Source organism: Plecotus auritus (assembly GCF_963455305.1).
Source record: "Plecotus auritus genome assembly, chromosome: 1".
Classification (NCBI taxonomy): Eukaryota; Metazoa; Chordata; class Mammalia; order Chiroptera; family Vespertilionidae; genus Plecotus; species Plecotus auritus.
Window position 1 is genome coordinate 166,053,921 of NC_137770.1, and position 22,935 is coordinate 166,076,855.

Genomic DNA, 22,935 nt, shown 5'->3' on the forward strand with positions numbered 1-22,935 from the left:
AATAAGGTGTAGTCCCTGCCCCTGCCCAGAGAAGGGAATGAGTGGTGACCTCTCCCTACCAAGTTCACAGGCCCACATGGGGTTGCCGAGGAACCCTTTGTGGACTAACTTGCTATTCAAATGTAAGACATGGCAATTTCAATTGCTAGAGTTACTAGGTCCTGGGGACAAGAAAGTCATGTGTGTGTGATTTTCTCATTAAAAATGGGAAGACCAATAAGAAGATAGCAGCCCACTCCCTCCTAACAAAGCCAAAGCTTGGTCACCATTGTCCCTTGCCCTGAATCACTCTGGGCACTGGTGTCGGGCTCTGTGCACTCAGTGGGCCCTGCTGTCTTGCAGATGTGTCACGCAGCCACCAGTGCCTTCTGCCGATCCATTAAGCTACAGTGTGAGCTCTACCCCTCTAGAGAAGTGGCCATCTGCTTGGACCCTTACTGTGGACTTGGGTTTGTCCTCTGGTGCCTCTGCAGGTGAGTGTCCCTTTAATATCTTTAAAATAATAAATAAATCATACACCTTCTCTTGCACTCGGTCCCTGTTCTGCCCCTGCTCAGCCAGGCTGTCATGGTGTCATTCTGAGGTGTCTGAACCAATCAGTCTCCATGAAGTTTGCTGAAACAGAGACGGTGGCCTCTGGGGACATTCTGAGAGCTGTTTGTCAGGGACCCATGGTTTCCTAAGCCGAGCACTCCCAGGCCTCAGGCTTGCTTCTTTTGCTCTTAAATTCCAGCAAAATCCCTGGCCTGGAATTTGGATTAAATCAGCTGGTGTGGCAGTTGCTCTCCTCCTTCAGGCTCCTCCCCGATGCAGGTGGCGGGGGGTCGCGGAGGGGAGGGGGGCAGGGAACCTGCCACTAAGGGACAGCCCGAGCCCAGGCTCGTGCCAGGTATTTACAGATTATACATATATGTTCCTTGTAGAAACTTTAAAAAATACAGAATACTATAAAGAAGAAAATAAAGCTACCGATAATCATACCACCTACTGGTACCAAGAAATAGCCACAATTAGCACTTGGCATATAGCCTCTCAGAGCTTATTTTCTAATGCAGCAGAGCACCTTTTATTATTAACATCCGTGAATATATAAAGAATACTGTAGTAAACGCCAGTGCCCACCATCCAGCTGCCATGGATCAGCTTGTCATCCATGTTGCTTCATCCATCTTCCCTTTCTACCGTCCCTTTTTCACGTGGGATATTTTAAAGCAAACACCAAACACCACGTGATTTCGCCCATAACCTTTTAAGTTACATGTACAATTTTGTAAATGTACATCAACATATCTATAAAACTGAGATGCTACTGTATGAAATCAGTCATAATTTTCGTTTTTTCTTAATAGTCTATAGTAGACATTTTTTTCATGTTTTTAAACATCTTCTAAAACAATGCTCTTAGTGCCTTCATAATATTTAATAGTAATATGTTGGATTAAAATCCAATCCTGTGTTTTTTAAAAACACTGACATTCTAATTAGAACAATTAAACTTTTTTGAGGGAGCATATAGAATTAAACAATAAAAAATATGTTAATGATTTTTGCCACCATCTCAAATGCAGTAGCATTGTGGGTAACTTTTTTCTTGGGATATAGTTCAGAATATACCATCCCAACAGCAGGGCCAAGGTGACCTTAGACATATTAGGCCAACATATTAGGACATATTAGGCCAACATATTAGGACATATTAGGAAGCTTGTTCTACTGACCTTTTAGGACAGCTGTCTGTATGCCACTAGGCAAATGTTAAGCTGAAGCCTGTGAGTGGAGTGCTTCTTGGTCTTGCAGGGTCACCAAGCCTAAATTCCATCAAAGCAACAGAGAAGATGCTTTTGAAGGGAAAGTTCTTGATGGGCATCACAAATAGCAGGGGTGGGAGTGTCTTTAAAAGAATTGTGCATAGAGGGTTACAACAAATCTTTTCTTAACATCTTCCCTGCAAATTCACTCAGAAGTCATGAAATCAGTGTTCTGTTTGTTGATTGCCTCTGCAACATGAGAAATAAATGCATACCAGCTATGAACCTCTTCATTCTGAAATCCTCTGTAGAAACAGATCCCAGTGGACTTGCTTTAAAAACTGCACCTGAGAACAGCCACTGAACAGCAGTGAGAATGCACAACATCCATAAATGTTGTATGTACCATTTTCCTCTGAAAGAAGCTAGGGCTCCTTTGAGAAATGGCTGATTTCAAGACTGGGACAGGAAGGAAGTGCTCACAGAACAAGGGGGAAATGCCAAAGGGACCAAGGAGCCAGCTTAAAGGGGTTCCCACTGGCCAAACTGGGCAATCTGAGCATCTAAATAAAGATTGTAATAGATTATAACACTTCAAATAAAATGGGAAATTATCTGAAAATCTATACTAATAAAAGGGCAATATGCTAATTAGACCGGGAGACCTTCCAAGAGAACTTCCAGACGTTCTGGACAAAGCCATGGTGGTGAGGCAGAGGCAGTTAGGGGTGGGGTGATCAGGCCAGGAGGAGAGGGCAGTTGGGGGTGAGCAGGCGGGCAGGTAGGCAGTTGGGGGCAAGCAGGCCGGCAGTGGGGCAGTTAGGGGTGATCAGGCCAGGAGGAGAGGGCGGTTGGGGGCGAGCAGGCCAGCAAGGGTGAGCATTTGGGGGTGAGCATGTTGGCAGGAGTCAGTTGGGGGCGAGCAGGCCGGCAGTGGGAGACAGTTGGGGGCGAGAAGGCTGGCAGGGGTGGCAGTTGGGGTGAGCAGGCCGGCAGGTAAGCAGTTGGGGGCGAGCAGGCCAGCAGGGGAGGCAGTTGGGGGCAAGCAGGCCAGCAGGAGGGGCAGTTGGGATGAGCAGGCTGGCAGGGTGGGGCAGTTGGGGCAAGCAGGCTGGCAGTGGGGGCAGTTGAGGGTGAGAAGGCTGGCAGGGGAGGCAGTTGGGGGTGAGCAGGCCGGTGTGGGGGGGCAGTTGAGGGCAAGCAGGCCCTTGGGGGGGCAGTTGGGGGAGAGCAGGCTGGGGGGGTGCAGTTGGGGGGAAGCAGGTTGGCGGGGGGGGCAATTGGGGGTGAGAAGGCCAGCAGGGGGTCAGTTGGGGGCGATCAGGCTGGCAAGGGGGGCAGTTGGGGGCAAGAAGGCCAGCGGGGGCCTAAACTGGCAGTTGGACATCCCCTGAGGGGTCCCAGATTGGAGAGGGTGCAGGGCTGAGGGACACACACTCCCCCCCCCCACCCCCGTGCACAAATTTCGTGCACCAGGCCACTAGTTCAGGTATAAATAGATGAACAGATTGAAAGCTCAATGAGGAATAAGGATTTACATGGTAGCTGTCCATCAGACAGCTATCAATTATATATTTTTCAATATATTTTATTGATTTTTTGCAGAGAGGAAGGGAGAGGGATAGAAACATCGATGAGAGAGAAACATCAATCAGCTGCCTCCTGCACACCCCCTACTGGGTGGGGATGTGCCTGCAACTAAGGTACATGCCCTTGGCTGGAATCAAACCTGGGACCCTTCAGTCCGCAGGCCGACACTCTGTCCACTGAGCCAAACCAGTCAGGGCTCAATTATAAAGGAGAGGAGAGAACTTCACAGTGGAGAAGCCTGAACCAAGAGAACAAGGTGAACCTCGTCCGCAGTGGGACCAGCACCTGTGTGTCACTGGGAGACTTGCAGTGAGGAAAACTCCATCGAAGGTGCTTCACCTGAAGCTAATCATGGAGACATCAGGCACTCAAACTGAGGGACACACAGCAGCACAGTGGCCTGTCAGCTTCATGAATGCCTCTGTCACAGGGTCGGGAAGCATGGAAGGTCCCGTCTGGACAGGGCCTATAGCTTCACTGCACCCTTTGTTGTCAGATATCAGTGGGACAACAGGCAGAACGGGAATAGGGTCTGGGGCTTAGGTGGAAGAAATTTATCAGTTAGATTTTGATGCCTTAATTGGCTTATGGAGGAAAATACACTCGTTTGTTGGAAATACCCCCTAAAGTATTTGGGGCTTGGGGGGCATCAGGTCAGTGGCTCACTCTCAAACGATTCAAGGGAGAAAAAGTTATTTTTACTTTACTTGAAACTTTAACATTGTGATTGTTTCAGAATTGTTTTTAATTTGATACAAATAGTTTTTTGTATATCTTTATCCAAAAGTTACCTTCAGCTAGAAGGTGGTTTATCTGAAAATCACTGACATAATAGACTTGTTTGAAAATATTTTATAAGATCATACATGTTTTAAAAAAACATGTCAGAGATTTGATATTCACTGATTAGAAGATTCAATATTGTTAAACTGGAAATTTGCCCCAAATTGGTCAAAAGATTCATTGTAACACCTGTCAAAAATCGTAGCAGGTTTTTGTTATTGTTGTTGTTGGTTTTTTGTGGGGTTTTTTTTTGGGGGGTGGGGGGGGGTTTGCCAAAAACGACAGGATCTTAAAATATAAATAAAGGACCCAAAACAATTTTGGAATAGAATAACAAAGTTGGAAAACTCAGACTTCCCAATTTCAACACTTACTGTTGTAACCATGACAGTGTGGTACTGGCATAAAAATATAGATGTAGCTATATAAAATAATCAATGAAATAGAATTGGGAGTTCAGAAAATAAGTGTGGTCATTTGATTTTCCAGCAAAGGAGCCAAGGCAACTCAATGGGGAAAGGATTGTCTTTTTAACGAATGATGCTGGGAAAAGTGGACATCCACATGCAAAAAGATTAAACGTACACCTAACATCATATACATAAATCAGCTCCAAGGGGATCATAGACCTTAATGCTGGGGCAAAACTATAAAACTTTAAGAAAACATGTAAGTAAATATTTATAATACTAGGTTAGGCAAAGGGTTCTTAGGTCGGATATCAAAGGTACAATACATTAAAAAAATATTGCTAAATTAGACTCCAACAAAATTTTAAACTTTTGCACATGAAAAAACACCATTGGGAAAGTGAAAAAGCCCTGGCTGTTGTGGCTCAGTTGGCTGGAGCATTGTCCCGTACACCATTGGATATGTACCCAGGTTGTGGAGTCCATCCCCGGAGCCGATCAGTGTTTTTTCTCTCTCATCAATGTTTCTCTCCCTCTACTTTCTCTCCCCCCTTCCTCCCCTCTTCCTCTCTCTAAAATCAGTAATAAAAAAAAGTTAAAAACCTTTTAAAAAAAGAGAGAGAAAGAAAGTGAAAAGACAAGCTACAGACTGGGGAAAAATATTTGCAAATCACCTATCTGATAAAGTCCTTCTAACAAAATACATACAAATTCCTAAAACTCATTAATATGCAACATGATTTAAAAATGGGCAACAGATTTGAACAGACATTTCACCAAAATACACAAATGACCAATAAGCACATGAAAATATGCTTCACATATATTAGGGAAATGCAAATGAAAACCTTTGAGATATTGCTTCGCACCCATTAGAGGAGCTATAACCTGAAAGACAAAAAAAAGTGGGAGACTTATATTTCCTGATTTCAAAACTATACTGTAAAGCAAAGGTAACCAAGGATGTCCAGAAATGGGATTCTCCTACATCATTGATGGGAATGTAAAATGATGAAACCACAGTTTGCATAGTCTTAAAAATTAAACATAAATGTACCATATGACCCAGCAGTTCCGCTCCTAGGCATCTACGGGAGAGAGAGGAAACCATGTCCACACACAGACTTGATACGTGAAGCGTTCACAGCAGGCTTTGTTTAAAGTAGAAGAGGCCAACAATCCAAATGCCCACTGACTGGCGAGTGTGTAAGCAGTATTTGTCACAGTCATACCATGGAGTACAGCTGCCACACGGATGAACTTCACACACAGTGTGCTGAGTGAAGACAGCCAGACCCCAACGGCCACACGTGATGTGATTGTGTCATGATTCCACTTACATGAAGTGTTCAGAAAAGGCAAATCTATAGAGACAGAAAGGAGAACGATGATTGACTGTGGCGAGGGTTTGAAACAGGATTGACTACAAATGGGTGATGGAATGTCCTAGAACTGCATCGTAGTGATAATTATGCAACTCTGCAATTTACTACACTTCATTTAAGGCTATGCTTAAAATGGGTGGGCTTCATGGTATGCAAATTCTAGCTAAACAAGAGTGTCTTATTTTTATTTTAAATATTTTTTATGCATTTCAGAGAGAGGGAGAGAGAGAGAAACATCAGTGATGAGAGAGAATCATTGATTAGCTGCCTCCTGCATGCCCTCTACTGGGGATCGAGCCCACAACCCAGGCATGTGCCCTAACCAGGAATCAAATCATGATCTCCTGGTTCATAGGTCGATACTCAACCACTGAGCCACACTGGCCTGGCACAAAGCTGTCTTTAAAAAACAAACAAGCAAACAGAAAACAGCCACCTATTGGATTGACTGGCTTGCATAGGACAGACACGAACCTGTCAGTAAGGAGGCTCGCCATGTGACACAAAGGTGATGTGGGTCCCAGTGAGCTGAGAGGCTGCCTTGCTCATAGTGCCCAAGTCGTGATAGTTTTCAATTGTTTGTATGTCTTTTCAGGTTAATAATCTGAAATCATTTAATTACAAATTTATATTAGTTACCAAAATGTCTTCTTTTCTCTCCTGGTCAGCCATGTTTTTATTTATATTTTCTTAAATAGACTTTATTAGGTAGGTTCACAGCAAAATTGAGTGTAAGGTACAGAGAGAGTCCCTCTATCCCCTAGCCCACATGTGCACAGCCTCCTTCATTATCAACATCTCCCACCAGGTGGTACATTTTTTGCAACCTAGGAACCTGTGTTGACCATCATCACCCAGAGCCCACCATTTACCTTAGGGTTCATGCTTGGTGGTGTCGAGAACCCAGAAATAGACCCACATAAATATCATCAACCAATCTTTAACACAGGAGCAAGGCAACACAGTGGAGCAAACATAGTCTTTTCCCCAAATGGTGCAGGAACAACTGGACATCCACATGTAAAAACATGGACCTAGACACAGAACTCACAGCCTTCACAAAAATTAGCTCAAAGTGGATCAGAGACCTAAATGTGAAAGATAAAATTATAAAACTCCTAGAGAAAACCTAGATAACCTGGGGTTTGGTGATGAATTTTTAGATATGACACCAAAGATACAAATCATGAAAGAAAGAATTGATAGGCTGGGATTCATTAAAATTAATAGTATCTGTTCTGCAAAACCAAGACAAAACAAAAAAACAGGAGAATGAAAAGATGGGCCACAGACAGGGAGAAATAGCCCCAAACTGTCTTTTTAATCATTTTGTTCTTTTTGAAGTTAAGATCTAAACTAAAATAGTTCAGGTTCCAGAAATTCTCAGAAAATATTCATTATAAGCAATCTTGTAATGTTTGTTTTTTCCCACGGAGGTGTTTATAGCCAGTGCCAAGAAATCAACATTGGTTAATAAATGAAACAACATTTTTTGGACTGGGCAAGGAAAGGGCAAGTAGAATATTCATGATTCAAGTTTTCTGCTTGTCCTTTGTTTTCTTCTGAGTGTTGACTTCTGTTCTATTTATGTTGACTTCTGTCCCATTAATTTTCACAAGTATACTTGACATTCTCTAGCCAAGCATAGTATCACACACCACACTGATCACCCTTTCATATGCGAATGCTTCTGATCAAGCCAATCATTTCTCCTGGTAGAAATTCTTGAGAAAGGTAGTAGGTGATTTGTATTTAATTTTCTTCATTTTGGATCTCCTTATGCTCTGGCATTTACAAAATAAGATGCTGGGAACAATATGGAAATGATAGATTGTTATAATAGGAATATCATCCTAAGATTTCCCTTACATCTTACTTCCCTAAGACATGAGGCTCAAGTGCCATCAAACATGTTTGGTGCCAGCACTGAAGATGAAAAAGTCCTAGTTGTGAAGGAGCAGCTGCGATAAAATCACACAGGGTAATCTAAGGTGGGGTGGTGGGTTGAACAACATTTGGTGTTAACAAAAATTTGCCGCATCATCTCTCAAAGAGATAAGATGCGTGCTTCCTGGTGGATAATTATGATTCAGGAGATGCATAATGTGCGGGCTTGTTAGATTTAGGCCTGCCCGTTAGATCTTACACTTTAGATCTTTGACCTGGTATATGATCCCACTTTGGGCCCTGAGAGTGTTCTTTTAATATCCATTCAGCAGAGGTAATTTTTCCGTTATTTTTATTTCTTCCTGCTTCATGCTTCCTTGAGGCTTCTAATTGGAGTTGACACAGTAGCTACTAAGAACGGCTCTAATTCAGTCACACCAGCTGTAGGGTGCAGGCTGATTCTGCAACCCTGTGTGGCAGGTGACAGAGTAGGACTGAATGACGGTGCCCACCCACAGGAGCAAAACAAAATAACAGCTTCCAACAGTCAGTTGTGGGAATTCCCTTCTGCTTATCGTCAGTGTTCTCAGCGGCATCCCGCCTCTGGGAACAGGGTCTTAATGGGAGAGAGGAGAGTGTTGCTGTGTCTCTTAGCTCTTACAGCCCCCTGGAAAAAAAGACGGTAAGTCTTCAAAGATAGCCCTGAGACCTCTGTGAGTGGGGTGAGTGGGGGACAACATCTGTTGGCCCCTGGAGATAAGGAAATGTCTGTCTTCAGACCCAAGTATAAAATTCTTGGAAGGTTATTTTAAGAATAATACGGTATGACCGAAAAGTAAGAAACAAGACTTGCTGGCTTATGTCAGTATTTTGTGATGTCGATGTATTTGTTGGATTGTTATTTGAGCTCTTAAATACCCTTAATATAAAGTGATCTTGAATGACCTAAATTAATTTCCCAAGGACAACTCTCAGATTATTAAATCCTTTGAAAAGATCACAGGAAAGGTCATTTGTTGTCTTTCCTTTTGACAAAAGTAAATGAAACTTTGGAATAGAGAAACAAAGAAAGAAAAGAAACTTGCCCCCAACTGCCCTGAAGAATAGTTTTTCTTCTAAGGGCCCTGTTTAAAGTAGATTTTGCAAACCAACTTAATTTCCTTACTTTTTTTTAAAACTACTTTGATTCTATTGTAAACAATTTTGAAAATTTTAATGTCAGATTGGCTTCATTCAAGAAGAATTGGCTTTAGATCATGACATAGCAGTTGAGGATTAATGTGCTCTTTTATCTATCAGAATTTTGTACATAGAAAATCCCTTTTACTTAAATCTTAGAAGATGATTTATCTAGGACATTTTATTATAGTGCATGACATCTATTCACGTTGATTTATAGTCATAAACCAAAAAAGTAAAACCATTAAAAATGTAGTTTTGACAAATACCTCAGTATTTTAAAGCCACACTTGCCCACCAATTGATGACAGATCAAAATATGTAATCTAGCATTTCCCTCATTTCCCTAAATATACTCTCTAATCTAAAGGTAAAATTAAAGAAGACATGGTTTTCCTTTGTTATGTTTGGTGATTTGTTTGGTTTATTCTGAAGCAAAATTTCAAACCTTAAAAACTGGCTGACAAACTTTGTCCAATTGTGTTGATTTCCTTTCATTTACTCTGGGTGTCAGTTTCCTAAACCAGCGGTAGGCGTGCTTTTTCTCACGGCCCTTTAGTAATATCTGGGCCGGTTGGTGCAAAGCCGCTGTGGGCCGTGTTATACAGCGGGTGGCCGAGTCCCAGTACGACGTCATTTACAAAAACAGGCAGCACTTGTGGTTTGCTAACTCCTATTCTCAACTTCCAGGCCTTTTACCAAAATCCAATTCTGTGCTTCCTGCCATGAAAGAAACCCCCACTTGTCTTTGTGCCAGCTTTGAGAAACTTCACAGCATCACGGCTTGGGTGTTTCCAATGCGTGCTCAGCATGGCAGTAACTCTGGATCATAACTCTCGGGTTCTTTGTGCTTTTCAGAGTGTGTTCATGAGCAGGCTTTCATTTTATGCTTAAATGAGTGGCTGTGACTGTCCCCCTCGGCACGTGGACTAGGGCATTTCTCAGGCACAGGTTGGCCCCTCTTCTGCATCCGCGCTGACCTCTCCATTTCTCTTTGCAGTGTGTACTCTGGGCACCAGTCCATCCTCATCCCGCCTTCAGAGCTGGAAACCAACCCCGCCTTGTGGCTTCTTGCTGTCAGTCAGTACAAAGTCCGCGATACGTTTTGCTCCTATTCAGTGATGGAACTCTGTACCAAGGGGCTGGGCTCACAGACAGAATCCCTCAAGGTAAGCAGCCCTCACCGACCTCTCGGGGCCTGGAGAGCATGTCCCGTGTCCTAGGAAATCAGTGTCCAAGGGCGTGGAAGGGGTTAGGGAAGTTAAAATAACCCTTCTCAGAAGTCAAGGCTCACAAATTTGTTTTCACGTGCAAACCTTGTTTTATAACATGACTATTTTGGCACTGCCACAAAGAGTGGGAGAGTGTGTTACTGACGTCATTAATTTCATTAGGTCTTCTTGAAGGTCCTGAATAGCTTTCTTATTTGTTGGTGAATTCAGTTCTTCAGTCCAGTTCATTTTATTCTGACCCTGGTATTCAAGTCATAGGTTTGAATTGTGCCACTAGTTTTATTTCCCTTGAAGACCCTGATTTATAGATCTCAATCGATCCTAACCAAAATCTATTTTCACAATTAAGTGAACAGTGGTGTGTGTGTGTATGTGTGTGTGTGTGTGTGTGTGTGACAATAATAGTATTTCCCTCTATTTAAACCAAGGACATTTCAACAAACATTTCATAATAAATTAAGTAGCCTTTATCCAAGTAACTAGTTTTAATTTATATTCCTTCCAACTACTATTTACTGCTGATATGCCCAGATGTGTGGGTTGCTATGTATAAATCCAGATTATCCTTTGTGCATGTGTGCGTGTGTGCACTACAAATAGTAAAGCAATACAATTGTTTTTCCTGAATTTTGTTTTCTTTTTTAGACTTAATGTATTAGAATTGAACAGGAAAATAAAATGCAAGATAATTTTTATATTAAGTTACATAAATAAATGTATAATTACTTGAAGTTATTTATGCAGGAAAATAAATTTATAAAACATAATTATTACTCATGTCCACCTGTATTACATTATGAAATGAATGAGTGCACTTCATCAAATTTCTCTGTAGGGGCATAAATAACCAAAGTGAAATAATGTCATAATTGAATGATTTCTAAGCACTTTACATATTGATTCATTTAACCTTTACAACAGCTCTCGGAAATAAAAACCATTCTTGACTTCATTTTAAAAATGAAGAAACTTAAGTGACAGATAAATTTTGAACAACGTAATAGTATCCGCTCTGCAAAACAAAAAAATGGAGCTAAATTTTGAATCTGTGACTCCAGGTCCACCATTTCAAACCCCAGGCTGCATTGTCTCCCAATCCATACACAAGTAAATCATTTGTATTACTGATATTTTAATGTCTCCTGTGTAACTGTATGTGTATAAAATCATGTCTGTATACTAAATGTCAGTGTCAGCGCTATCTTGTGTGTTTCCCTCTTCGGTTCGGGAGCCATGTCAGTTCTCTCTCTCTCGCTCTCTCGCTCTCACTCTTCCTGTAACTACATCCTTGCAGAACTTTGAAGGACCGATGGGTCTGCTTATGGCGATTGTTCTTCAGACACATCACTCGCCTCATGGCACACACAGCCCCTAACTCTCACCAGGCCCCAGTGTGTGTGGACTCACTAGATTCCTCCTCCTCTGAGCTTCACTGTTTTGCTCAGCTGACTGAATTTGGTACAGAATAGAGGTGTGCAGACCTAAGAAACAGAGATGCCCTTGATATGAGAATTTATCTGTGACCTTTGAAGTCTCATGGGACATAAAATGTCTTTTGCCCAAACATTTTAGCTTTCCACTCCTGTGTTAAAATAGGTTTTCTCACCCTGGCCAGTGTGGCTCAATTGGTTGGAGCATCTACCTGTGCACCTAAGGGTCAAGGGTTCAGTTCTCTGTCAGGGCACAAACCCAGGTTTTGGGTTCGATCCCCAATCAGGGAGCGTACAGGAGGCAACCAATTGATGTTTCTCACATCCATGTTTCTTTCTCTCATCCATGTTTCTCTCTCTCTCCCTCCCTCCCTCACTCCCTCCCTCCCCTTCCTCTCTCTCTATAGCCAATTTTTAAAAAAAGTTTTCTCATTTCTCTCCAGTTCCTATGCATCCATGTCTATAGAAATCTTTACAAATGCTTCCTTTATTCCCCAAACCCTGCCCTTTATTTTGTCCAGGACCTGGCTTCTCCTCAACCTTTCTCCTCCTCATTCTTGCTGTTGCTTCTTGCTGTTATTTAAAGCATCTTTGTAACTACATACTTGTTATCTGTTATCTGTGTGATTGATTTTTTTACACATCCTAGGCTGTTTCAATTAATAGCATGGAACCTTTTGACCCTGGAAATGGATATCTGCTGTGTGGATGGGCCTGGTTCTGGAGGTCACACACCTAAGAAGGCTGATCTCTTACTGCTGCTGTTGTTTCTAGGCACGAGGACTGGACCTATCCCGCGTGCGGACGTGTGTGGTGGTGGCAGAAGAACGACCTCGAATAGCACTCACCCAGTCCTTCTCAAAACTGTTCAAAGACCTGGGCCTCCATCCGCGGGCGGTTAGCACCTCGTTTGGCTGTAGAGTGAACCTGGCCATTTGCTTGCAGGTGAGTTTTGTTGATACCAACAGTGCTGGGGTGATAGAGTCACTATTGATGACAGGTGTGCAGCACACGCTCAGGCTCACCCTACTTTCCTTGGCCGACGCTTAACTGCATTTAGAAGATGTGATTGGTGCACAGTGTTTCTTCCTTCTTATTTTTTTAATTCTGTATTTGTCAGTAATCATTGTTCATAATTAGCATCCCTGGGACATTTTAATTTTCATAACAGGCGCACTGTTTGTCTGCGGTTGGGCTTTCTAAAGGTTAGGCCTAGACAAATGTTTCATTGGGGCAAGAATCCTTGTCTTCTGAAGTACTTGGTCTTGTGTATGTAGACAGTGATTCTGCAGGAAGAATTCCAAACATGAAGCAGGTTTGCCAGTTTGCTGCTGTGGTGGCAATTTAGAACTAACAATTACAACTGCATTTCTGTGGCATAGTGTGAGGCCTTGCATTAACCACCGCTAAAAAAAAAATATGTACTTATTTTCTTTCTGTATTAGTCCGCTGCTGAGTACCTTCACTCCTCCTTTCTCTTTCTGAACTAACGTGAGGTCCAGTCCATGGCGATCACTCTGCCAGGTCGGGAGGCCTGAAAGAAAGGAAGGGAAAGCGGTGTAGGAATGTTCTCCCCTGGGCCCTTCCCATAACTTCACCCAGGACAAGCTCAGTTGCACAGTTTGTTCGTCAAACATATTAAAACAATGGAAGCTTGACTCACAGCAGGTACTGGAATGAAGACCAGTTGACACAAGTCACCCTGGTCCCTACGCCCCGCCCACCCACTCTCTCTAAATCCCCAGAGGTGGTTGCTCACAACCACGTTCTTGTCCTCATCGAACATTTCCCTGTGATCAGTGAGAAGGGCAGGAAAAACACAGATAACTCTTTTTGAGTAAGTAAGGAAAATATCTTAGTCAAAATAAACAGAGTGAGAGGGTGAAGAATGGCTGGGACACACAGGAGGCAGTTTTAGGAAGGGTGGTCAAGGAGGCTTCTCTAGGAGGTGACGTGGCAGCCGAGTGCCCTGTGACTGAACCAAGTCCAGAATTCAGGCACAGGTGGCAGCGAGTGCAAAGCCTTGATGCTGGTCAGTGAAACGTCCGCTTTCTATTCCAATCTTTCCGAAGGTAGAAATGTGTGATGATGGCACCACACACACAGAGCCAGCTGTTATTTTGTTTTGCTCCTGTGGGTGGCCACTGTCATTCAGTCCTACTCTGTCACCCGCCACACAGGGTTACAGAATCAGCCTGCACCCTACAGCTGGTGTGACTGAATTAGAGCCGTTCTTAGTAGCTACTGTGTCTGCTCCAATTAGAAGCCTCAAGGAAGCAGGAAGAAATAAAAATAACGGAAAAACTACCTCTGCTGAATGGATATTAAAAGAACAATCTCAGGCATAGCCCTGGTCTGAGGGCAGAAATCCCCATGTCTCCTGCTCCTCGTGTACTTCTATGGGGCCTGGTGCATAATAAATGTTTTAGAAAGCAATGCCAAAAATACAGGTTAGCCAATCAACAAATAATACCCATAATTTCATCTACTCAGAGATCATCATTAATCCCTTGATGTAAAATAATAATAATAATATTAAAAGACTAAAATATTCCAAACTCTGTACCTAAATATTTAAAGCCATTGAAAAATATACACGGTTTTCCCTTTGAAGCACCAGCTACTAATCCTAGGTGTACCAGTTAATAATGGCAGGTTTTGTAATAAAAGAAAACACGATAATTTCAAGAGAAACATCAGAAGTGCTTTATTCACAGTAATTTCCATCGCTAGCTACACATTTCCCCCATCTGTCAGGTAATTTGTGGATACCATCCCAATAGACCTTTCCTTGTTTTGAGGCAAACCATTCAAAGACCCAATTTTCCACTTCTTCGTATGTTTTGAAGTGCTGCTCCGAAAGTGCATGTGCCATCGATCAGAATAAGTGGTAATCTGAAGGAGCAAGGTCTGGTGAATACAGCGGGTGGGTTAATACTTCCCAGGCAAGATCTTTTAACGTGTCTTTAACTGGTTTTGAAGTGTGTGATGGTGCGTTATCATGAAGCAAAATGACTTTGCCCTGTCTTCTGACACATTCTGGTCATTTTACTATCAAAGCATGCCTGATATTGATTATTTGTTGGGTAGCGATCAGTATTAACGGTTTCACCTGGTTTTAGAAGCTCATAATACACCACACCTTCCTGATCCCACCAAACACAGAGCATTGTCTTCTTTCTGAAGCAATTTGGCCTTGCAGTCGATGTTGATGGTTGACCTGGATCAACCCATGATTTTGTGCATTTGGGATTCTCAAAATAAATCCACTTTTCATCGCCAGTCACAATTCGATGCAAAAAAGACTTTCTTTCATGCCATTGAAGCAACATTTTACTGATGACTTTTCGGTTTTCCATTTGTCTTTCGTTCAGTTAATGTGGCACCCATTTTCCTTCCTTTAAAATATTTCCCATTGCTTGTAAACGATCGGACATTGTTTGCTGAGCAACATTTAATCTTTCTGCAAGTTGTTTTGGAGTTTGACACGCATCTTCATCTAATAATGCTTGTAGTTGTTGGTCTTCAAAGTTTTTCAGTTGACCTGGACGTTCTTTCTTTCACATCGAAATCATCACTTTTAAAGCGTTTAAACCAGCGTTCACAAGTATCTTGAGATGGAGTATGTTCACCATACGTTTCCTGAAGTATATAACTTTCAGCAGCACTTTTCTTCAAAATAAAGTAATGAATTAAAACTTCCCTCAAATGCTCTTTTTTTGGCATGAAATTTGACATTTTTAAGCATTAAAAATATCTATGATGTTAACACCTTCAGCAAATTTGACATATGAAGTTTTGAAGCTTGCTGTCAATACAACAAAATAGCATGCATATCGAATCTCCTATATATCAACATATGTGTTACTACATCTATTGAAAAAAGTCCGCATGATTAACTGGTACACCTAGCACAGTGGTCAGCAAACTGCGGCTTGTGAGCCACATGGGGCTCACAAGCCGCGGTTTGCCGCTCTGTTGACTAATGAGTTTGCCGACCACTGACCTAGTATATGTGAAATTGGTGAATGGATGTATTTGTTTTCCGTGCATTTGTTGTTTTATGACAGTATTGTTTTCTCAGTGGGATTGTTTGTCATCCTTACTCAATGGGCCTGCATTTGGCTCCAGGTGTTTTAGTAGAAGCCGCCCTGTTAGAAGGGAGGAGTCTCGACCTCTGTCCAAATGAGGAACGGAGCTGTGTCAGGCGATTGGAGTTTACAGGCTGTGGTCTCCCGCGGTGTTTTGTGAGGTCCATGGGTACCACCTTCCAGAGGTTCCCTGGTCGGGAAAGGCTGAGTGAACCACTGACATGTTTTCATGACTGAGAATGAAACCTATCTGACACGTGAGAATGTAAAGCTATACAGAGATAAATTAGGGTGATTTTTTTTTGCTTTGAAGAATAGTCTTCATTGATGGCACCTGAACCTTTCATGATTCAACCTCAAGCTTCTCTTCCCCCCCACTTATAATCTGACAGAAATGACAGTGTATACCGTAGAGTCATTCATGCTTTCACTTCCTGACACCCCGACTCCGCTGTTCTGGGCCTGAAATGGGCTGCCGCCATTGTCATGTGACGGACACAGCTTCTTTTCCAGGTCTCCTTTCTGATCCCTGCAGCTGGAAGTATTTTCTTCCTTCGACTTCCTGTGGCCCTTTGTCTCTCCCATTTTATACTTTCTAGCACATTTTATAAATACTTCTATAACCAACTTCCGGCCCTGTGCTCTGTGAAAAGCTGTTAGAGAACTCAGTGTCTCCCAGAGCCAGTCACTTCTTGAAGTGAATCCATTTCTTGGAAGTCCTGAGTGCAATCCCTGCACCTACAAACCTGACTCACAGGAGAGAAATAACCCTTCCGACAGGCCTCCTGTGTGAAGGGAGCTCATGGCAGCACTGAATTTTCTCAGGAATGAAGCACAGTGTGAATCTCAGCAAATGGAAGTCCACAGTGCCATTTTCACACTTCCTTGTGAGCAGAAATCAGGGTGTAGTGCTCTTGAAGCTTCCCGCAGCATTGGCATCTCAGACAGCAGGTCCAGGCTGCACCATTAAAAAAAAAGGCCTTCACGCTCAGCCAAAAAAAAAGCAGCACTGTTCTGTAACAAGTGTACTGGACCCTTCAGTTCTAGGCAGCATCTAGTATCTGTCCCCACAGCTCACGGAGGGGGAGTTCAGTCATTTCATGGTACAATGAGAGAAACAGGCTCCGAGAAGCGAAGTGAACTTTCCTGATGGACAAAGAGGAGCTAAGCAGCCATAGAACACAGTCTCCCTGCTTGCAGACTATGGAATCCAGGCAGCGCAGTGCTTTCAACAAATCCAGCATTTCGCAACTTTGTTAGGTGCCAGTTCTACATTGTGAGTATCCAATGAAATAGCAGCTTTGTAAACTTAATTTTTTGCAAAATTGAACTGTGTGCAGGCAGAGTAGCCTGTCTTCTGTTTCTGTTTCCTTTCCTCTAACATTTTAAATCAAAACTCCTGTTCTGTGTGACCTAAATGGAATAGTTGAAAAGACACACATCTCTGTGCGGGATGTGCTGTGAAAGGCGGGCTTCCCTCTGCTGACACTGTTGGCGCGGAGTGGGGTGTGGGGGTGCAGGGGACACCCACCAGGAACGACTTTGTGCCCAAGCCCAGAGCAGTGTGGCCATGACTTCATGGCACCTGCTCTCGTGCTGTTATGTGAAACCGTGGTGTGTGTTTCAAATAAGCAAAATTCATGAAAAATGACAAATATATCATTGCCAGGTACACAAGTGGGCAAGTATAAAAATTTAAATTAGACACTCTTAACGATAGAAAAATACAAAGTGGTGGGAATGTCTGTGAATCTGTTTTTTCAGCTCTTGAATCTTGGGAACTGAGTGACTTGTTTGCCCATTTATCATTTTGAGACAGGAATGGCACATCAATTATTTTGACGTGGAGTTCCATGTCAGAGCTTTAGGAATGGACTCCTAAAACAGTGTGGATGACTTTGACTTTACATGAACTATTGGTATATTGTAGACTCTGCAGAAGAAAAATGTAAAGTATGAGCCATTTGTTAAACGTAGGAATGACATTTCCCAGAATCTTTAGCTGTTAAAAATGGCTTTAATTTAAAACGATTTCGATTGGTTGGATTTATGGCAAAAGTGGACATTAGAAAGACAAATTAATAACTTCTGAGTTTAATTGGCTTTAACATAAATTTCCCTTATTACTCTTAAGAAGTGTCACTTGTTTATTAACCTCTGCCTATAGCCACAATTACTCTTCTCAGAGTATAAGCTGAAAGGTCTTTGGTTCTATTAGATTTAGAAATTTACTTCATTGTAACCAAAAAATTAGCATCCTGCTCACCAGTGGAAGGGAGGGGAAAATGAGGTCTTCTATTTTCCAAAACAGATTTCATTTTTTGCTTTATTAGGAAAAAACTTTAAGCCACCTGACACAGAAACTTTGTTATTTTGTAGAAAAATAATGATTCGTCTATCTGAAAGGAAAGTTTTATGGTGAGTAGCTGTGTAGAAATAAATCAATAGTAACAGTCAACCTTAAATCTTGAAACTCATACAATGAAAGAGAAATACAGCCATTCTGATGAGGTGAGGTAGACTCATTGATTGTTGAAAAAATTGGAGGCTCAGAGGGCGATGTAAATCTTTAGTAATTCTCAAAATAAAATGAATAATCTCAATAAGACTTCCATTAAGTTGAGCTCTCAATTCATTTTCCCCTCCGCTGCTTTTGGCAGAGGGAAGTGAAAGTAAACCAGGTGCTACTGGGGTGTTTATGCTCCAGGGGATTGGGCACATTCAGCTGAAACTTCCACATCTTCTCCCACTGGTGCATGTTGTCCCAGATCATGAAAATTGACACTGGAGACCATGGGCCCCCTATTCTCAATTACCCCGAGTGTCAGTCATTCTACCTGGTAGGCAGCAGGAACCTTTCTGGCAACTTAAATGAGCAGGAATCTGTTAGGATGTCATTGGTGTGCCCTCAGAAGCACTGAGGCACTAAGGACCAGATTTAGGACTGTGCAGCTGGGGATTTGTACCACCAACCAGCTGGCCAAGTTCCACCATGAGCACATCTGCAGCCTGGCCCATGTCACAGACACCTCCACTGCCAAGGACCGAGAGCGTGCTCCCTTGTGCCATGAGTGGATGTGACTAATCGGCAGGCTTGGTTACCTATCCACATGCTGGCTTCCAGGAAAGCTGGGACGGAGAGCACTGGATATTTTTAGTTGCTATAGAGGGACAGAGGCTCTCGTATGCAGCCAGGTTCCAAAAGTGGTGGAGTTCCCCAAATACAGAAAGAGGGTTCAGATGCTTGGTGACCAGAAATGAATGACCAGTGGTTACTTCAGCTCATCCTGTTGGCTTCCCAACATTAACACACACTCCTCATGACATTCTTTTTTTTAAAAAAATATGTTCTTATTGATTTCAGAGAGAGAGGGAGAGAGATAGAAACATCAGTGATGAGAGAGAATCATTGATTGGCTGCCTCCTGCACGTACCCTACTGGGGATTGAGCCTGCAACCCAGGCATATGCCCTGACTGGTAGTCAAACCATGACCTCCAGGTTCATAGGTCAACACTCAACCACCAAGCCACACTGGTTGGACTCTTCATCCCATTCTTAACCATCATTGCCCCCCCCAAAAAAAACCCCCCAAAAAAAACCATGATAATGTAACTTTTACTAACCAATAATACTAGTACATTCACCCTCTGTTCAAAGAGAACAACTGAAGCCTCAGCAGTTACTGAGACCAGTTTCCAGGTCCAGGGTTTCGGGTAATGACCTTTTTACCACGGATATTCTGTAAGCTGTAGACTAGATTGAAAGTTCACCACCATGGACAGAAGGGAGAGGAAAGAAGGGGCATATTCACTCATTCCTCTGTACATTTTGGATGTCTAATGTGTGCTGGGCACTGACCATTACCACTTGCAAGCACTTGGCTGGCTCAGCCAGGTGCTAAGTATGCCTTTCCATCTGAATATTCAGAAACTTTGGAAATAGCCCAGGGCAGTGGTCTACAAACTGCGGCTCGCGAGCCACATGCGACTCTTTGGCCTCTTGAGTGTGGCTCTTCCACAAAATACCACGGCCTGGGCGAGTCTATTTTGAAGAAGTGGCGTTAGAAGAAGTTTAAGTTTAAAAAATTTGGCTCTCAAAAGAAATTTCAGTCGTTGTACTGTTGATATTTGGCTCTTTTGACTAATGAGTTTGCCGACCACTGGCCCAGGGAGAGTTTAGGGTCCTAGTAGGCTATGATCAGATGTCCAGCACATGTTGAACTCACAAGCTTTACAACCACATGTTCACTTTGGTTTGGGTTATCTCTTGTCACATGACCAAGTGATTCCTTATCAGTCATAGAAAGTTTTCAGCCTTGAACCAAGAATAGAAGTGTCCGAGCTTCTCCTTTGTTCTTTAACCTCAGCAGCATCCACAGAAACAGCCGTGATTTCATGTCGTTCTGTGGACCAGCAGTCCCTGAAAGGGCAGAGAGTAAAGAGCTTGGGCCTGCAACCACAGGGTCTTTTCACACAGACCTGGCTCTGCTAGCAGAGCTGGAAGCAGAAACATGAAATGTGAATGAATGGGCGGGGCTGTGTTCCTGGAAGATTGCAGCAACAGAAGGGCCTTTTTTTTTTTTTGCTCAGGATTTGCTGACCCCTGTGAAAGTGACCCAGCAAACAAGTTGAGTTTTCACTACCCTTGAAGAAAAAATAAAAATGTATGAATGAATGAAATAGAAAATAGATGAATGGGGGAAATCAAGAAGGTTAAAAGTTGAGTCTTCATCAAAATTAGTAAGTTTGATAAACTTCTAGCAATACTGACCGTTAGGAAAAGAAGAGACAGACTAATGATGTCAAGGGCTGGTGAGGATGGGGGCAGTTTTGGGAGCCTTGGACTTCGCTGTTGGATTGGCACAGCTGCTTTGGAGAGCAGTGTGTTAGTTTCTTGTGCAGTTAAACATGGACTTACTCTGTGACTTAGCAATTCCATTTCAGGATGTTTATCCACTTGATGAAAAGTTGTGTTCTCCCAGGGGCCTACACAGGTTTATAGCAGCCTTGTTCATAATCATCAAGGGTTAGGAACAACTTGGAGTCCACTAACTGAGACTGGAAGGGCAGGAGTAGTCTGCTCGTGCAGTGGAATGCTATTTAGTCATGGCAAGGAGTAGACTGCTCCTACATGGAGCAGCGTGGAAGTCTCTCAGGAACAGTTTGCTGAGTGAAGGAAGCCAGACACAGAAGTCTGCATACCATATAAGTTTCCTAAGGCAAAACTGTAGGCACATGAGTCGGTTTACTGCAAAGTGGCAGTACAGGACTTTGGAGTGATGAAAATTTTCCGTCTTGACTATGATACTGTATACACTTGTCAAAATCAACTTTTACACTTAAGGATAAATTTTATTGCATGCAAATTATACCTAGAGACATCTGACAGATAAGGAGGGAGGAAACAAGTTACAGGTATTAGAAATAGAGATTCCTGATTAGCCAAGATGAAGCAGCAGGGACCAGATTTGCTCTCTCTTCTGAAACAAGCAAAGAGTAGACAAATATATAAAGAAGACACTGGACCCCTGGCAGCACAAAACAGAGATCCTTGAGAGACAAGCTTAACCTGTGATTTCCTTAGATTGCTGCCTTGAGAGAGTGTTTGAACTACGGTGCAGGGAGTCGAACTAAGGCAGAGCCCAGTGTGCTCCTTGAGTAGAGGAGATGGAGCTGAGGGCTGCTACAGCTCACAGAACAGGGTCCCAGAGAGATCCTCCCCGAGTGTCCACAGAGGACCCTCCCCACATATCCAGGTAAACACCAGTCAGCATACCCTGATTAAAGCATCATCCTATCTAATAAAAGAGAAACATGCAAATTGACCATCACTCCACTATGCCCACCAGCTAATCAGAGTGAGTATGCAAATTAACCCAACTAAGATGGCGGCGGCCACAGAGCTGGAGCAAGTAGGAGGCTTGGGTTGCCCCCGGCGTTGGAGGAAGCCAAGCTTCCTGCCTGCCCTGGCCGGCCCTGGCCTCCGCTCAAGGCTACAAAGTTTCAATTATTGAAGATAAATAAATCCCAACAAAGGTAGTGGCAGCCATGGAGCTGGAGCGAGCAGGAAGCTTGGGCTGTCCGGGTGATGGAGGAAGCCAAGCTTCCCACCTGCCCTGGCCTGCCTCGGCCTCCACTCAAGGAGGGGCTTGGAGCTTGGATTGTCTGGGGCAACCCAGGCTACCAGCCAGCCCTGGCCTCTGCTCAAGGCTACAAAGTTTCAATTATAGAAGATAAATAAATCCCAGATACCTGCTTCCAGCCGGCCCTGGCCTCCGCTTGGGTCGCCGGGGGGGGGGGGGGGGGGGCGTGGCTGGCCTGCAAACCACCACAGGACCCTTGCCCATGCCGCCCCATGCCCCTAGGGAACCCCCACCCTGATCTGGGACATCCTTCAGGGCAAACCAGCCAGCCCCCACCTGTGTACCAGGCCTCTATCCTATCTAATAAAAGAGTAATATGCAAATTGACTGTCGTTCCAACACACAAGATGGCTGCCCCCATGTGGACACAAGATGGCCACCACAAGATGGCCAGCAGGGGAGGGCAGTTGGGAGGGACCAGGCCTGCAAGGGAGGGCAGTTGGGGGCAATCAAGCCTACAGGGGAGGGCAGTTAGGGGTGACCAGGCCAGCAGAGGAGGGAAGTTGGGGGTGACTGAGCCTGCAGGGAAGGGCAGTTGCGAGGGGGGGGGGACCCACGCCTGCAGGAGAGAGCAGTTGGGGGTGACCAGGCCTGCAGGGGAGAGAAGTTGTGGGGGACCAGGCCTGCAGGAGAGGTAAGTTGGAGGTGACCAGGCCTGCAGGGGAGGGAAGTTGGGGGCAACCGGGCCTGCAGGGAAGAGCAGTTGGGGGGGACCCAGGCCTGCAGGGGAGAGCTGTTGGGGGGGACCAGGACTGCAGGGGAGGGTAGTTGGGGGGGACCAGACCAGCAGGGGAGAGCAGTTAGGGTCGATGAGGCTGGCAGGGGTGGGCAGTAAGGGGTGACCGGGTCGGCAGGGGAGGGCAGTTGGGGGTGGGCAGGGCAGGGCAGTTAGGGGTGACCAGGCTGGCAGGGGATGGCAGTTAGGGGTGAACAGGCCAGCAGGGGAGGGCAGTTAGGGGCAATTGGGCTGGCAGAGGAGCAGTTAGGCATCAATCAGGCTGGCAGGGGAGTGGTTAGGGGGTGATCAGGCTGGCAGGCAGGTGAGCAGTTGGGAGC

General features: G+C 43.9%; 1 protein-coding gene across 4 annotated transcripts in view; it reads left to right on the forward strand.

Annotated features, from left to right (window-relative positions):
- DIP2C (disco interacting protein 2 homolog C) overlaps positions 1-22,935 on the forward strand; it is a 421,423-nt gene that overhangs the window by 360,321 nt on the left and 38,167 nt on the right. For all 4 annotated transcript variants that reach the window (XM_080656660.1, XM_080656661.1, XM_080656658.1 and 1 more), the window contains 3 exons: positions 343-473; positions 9,983-10,151; positions 12,419-12,589. In XM_080656660.1, the coding sequence (XP_080512786.1) occupies positions 343-473; positions 9,983-10,151; positions 12,419-12,589 (471 nt within the window). The remainder of the gene's footprint in view (positions 1-342; positions 474-9,982; positions 10,152-12,418; positions 12,590-22,935) is intronic.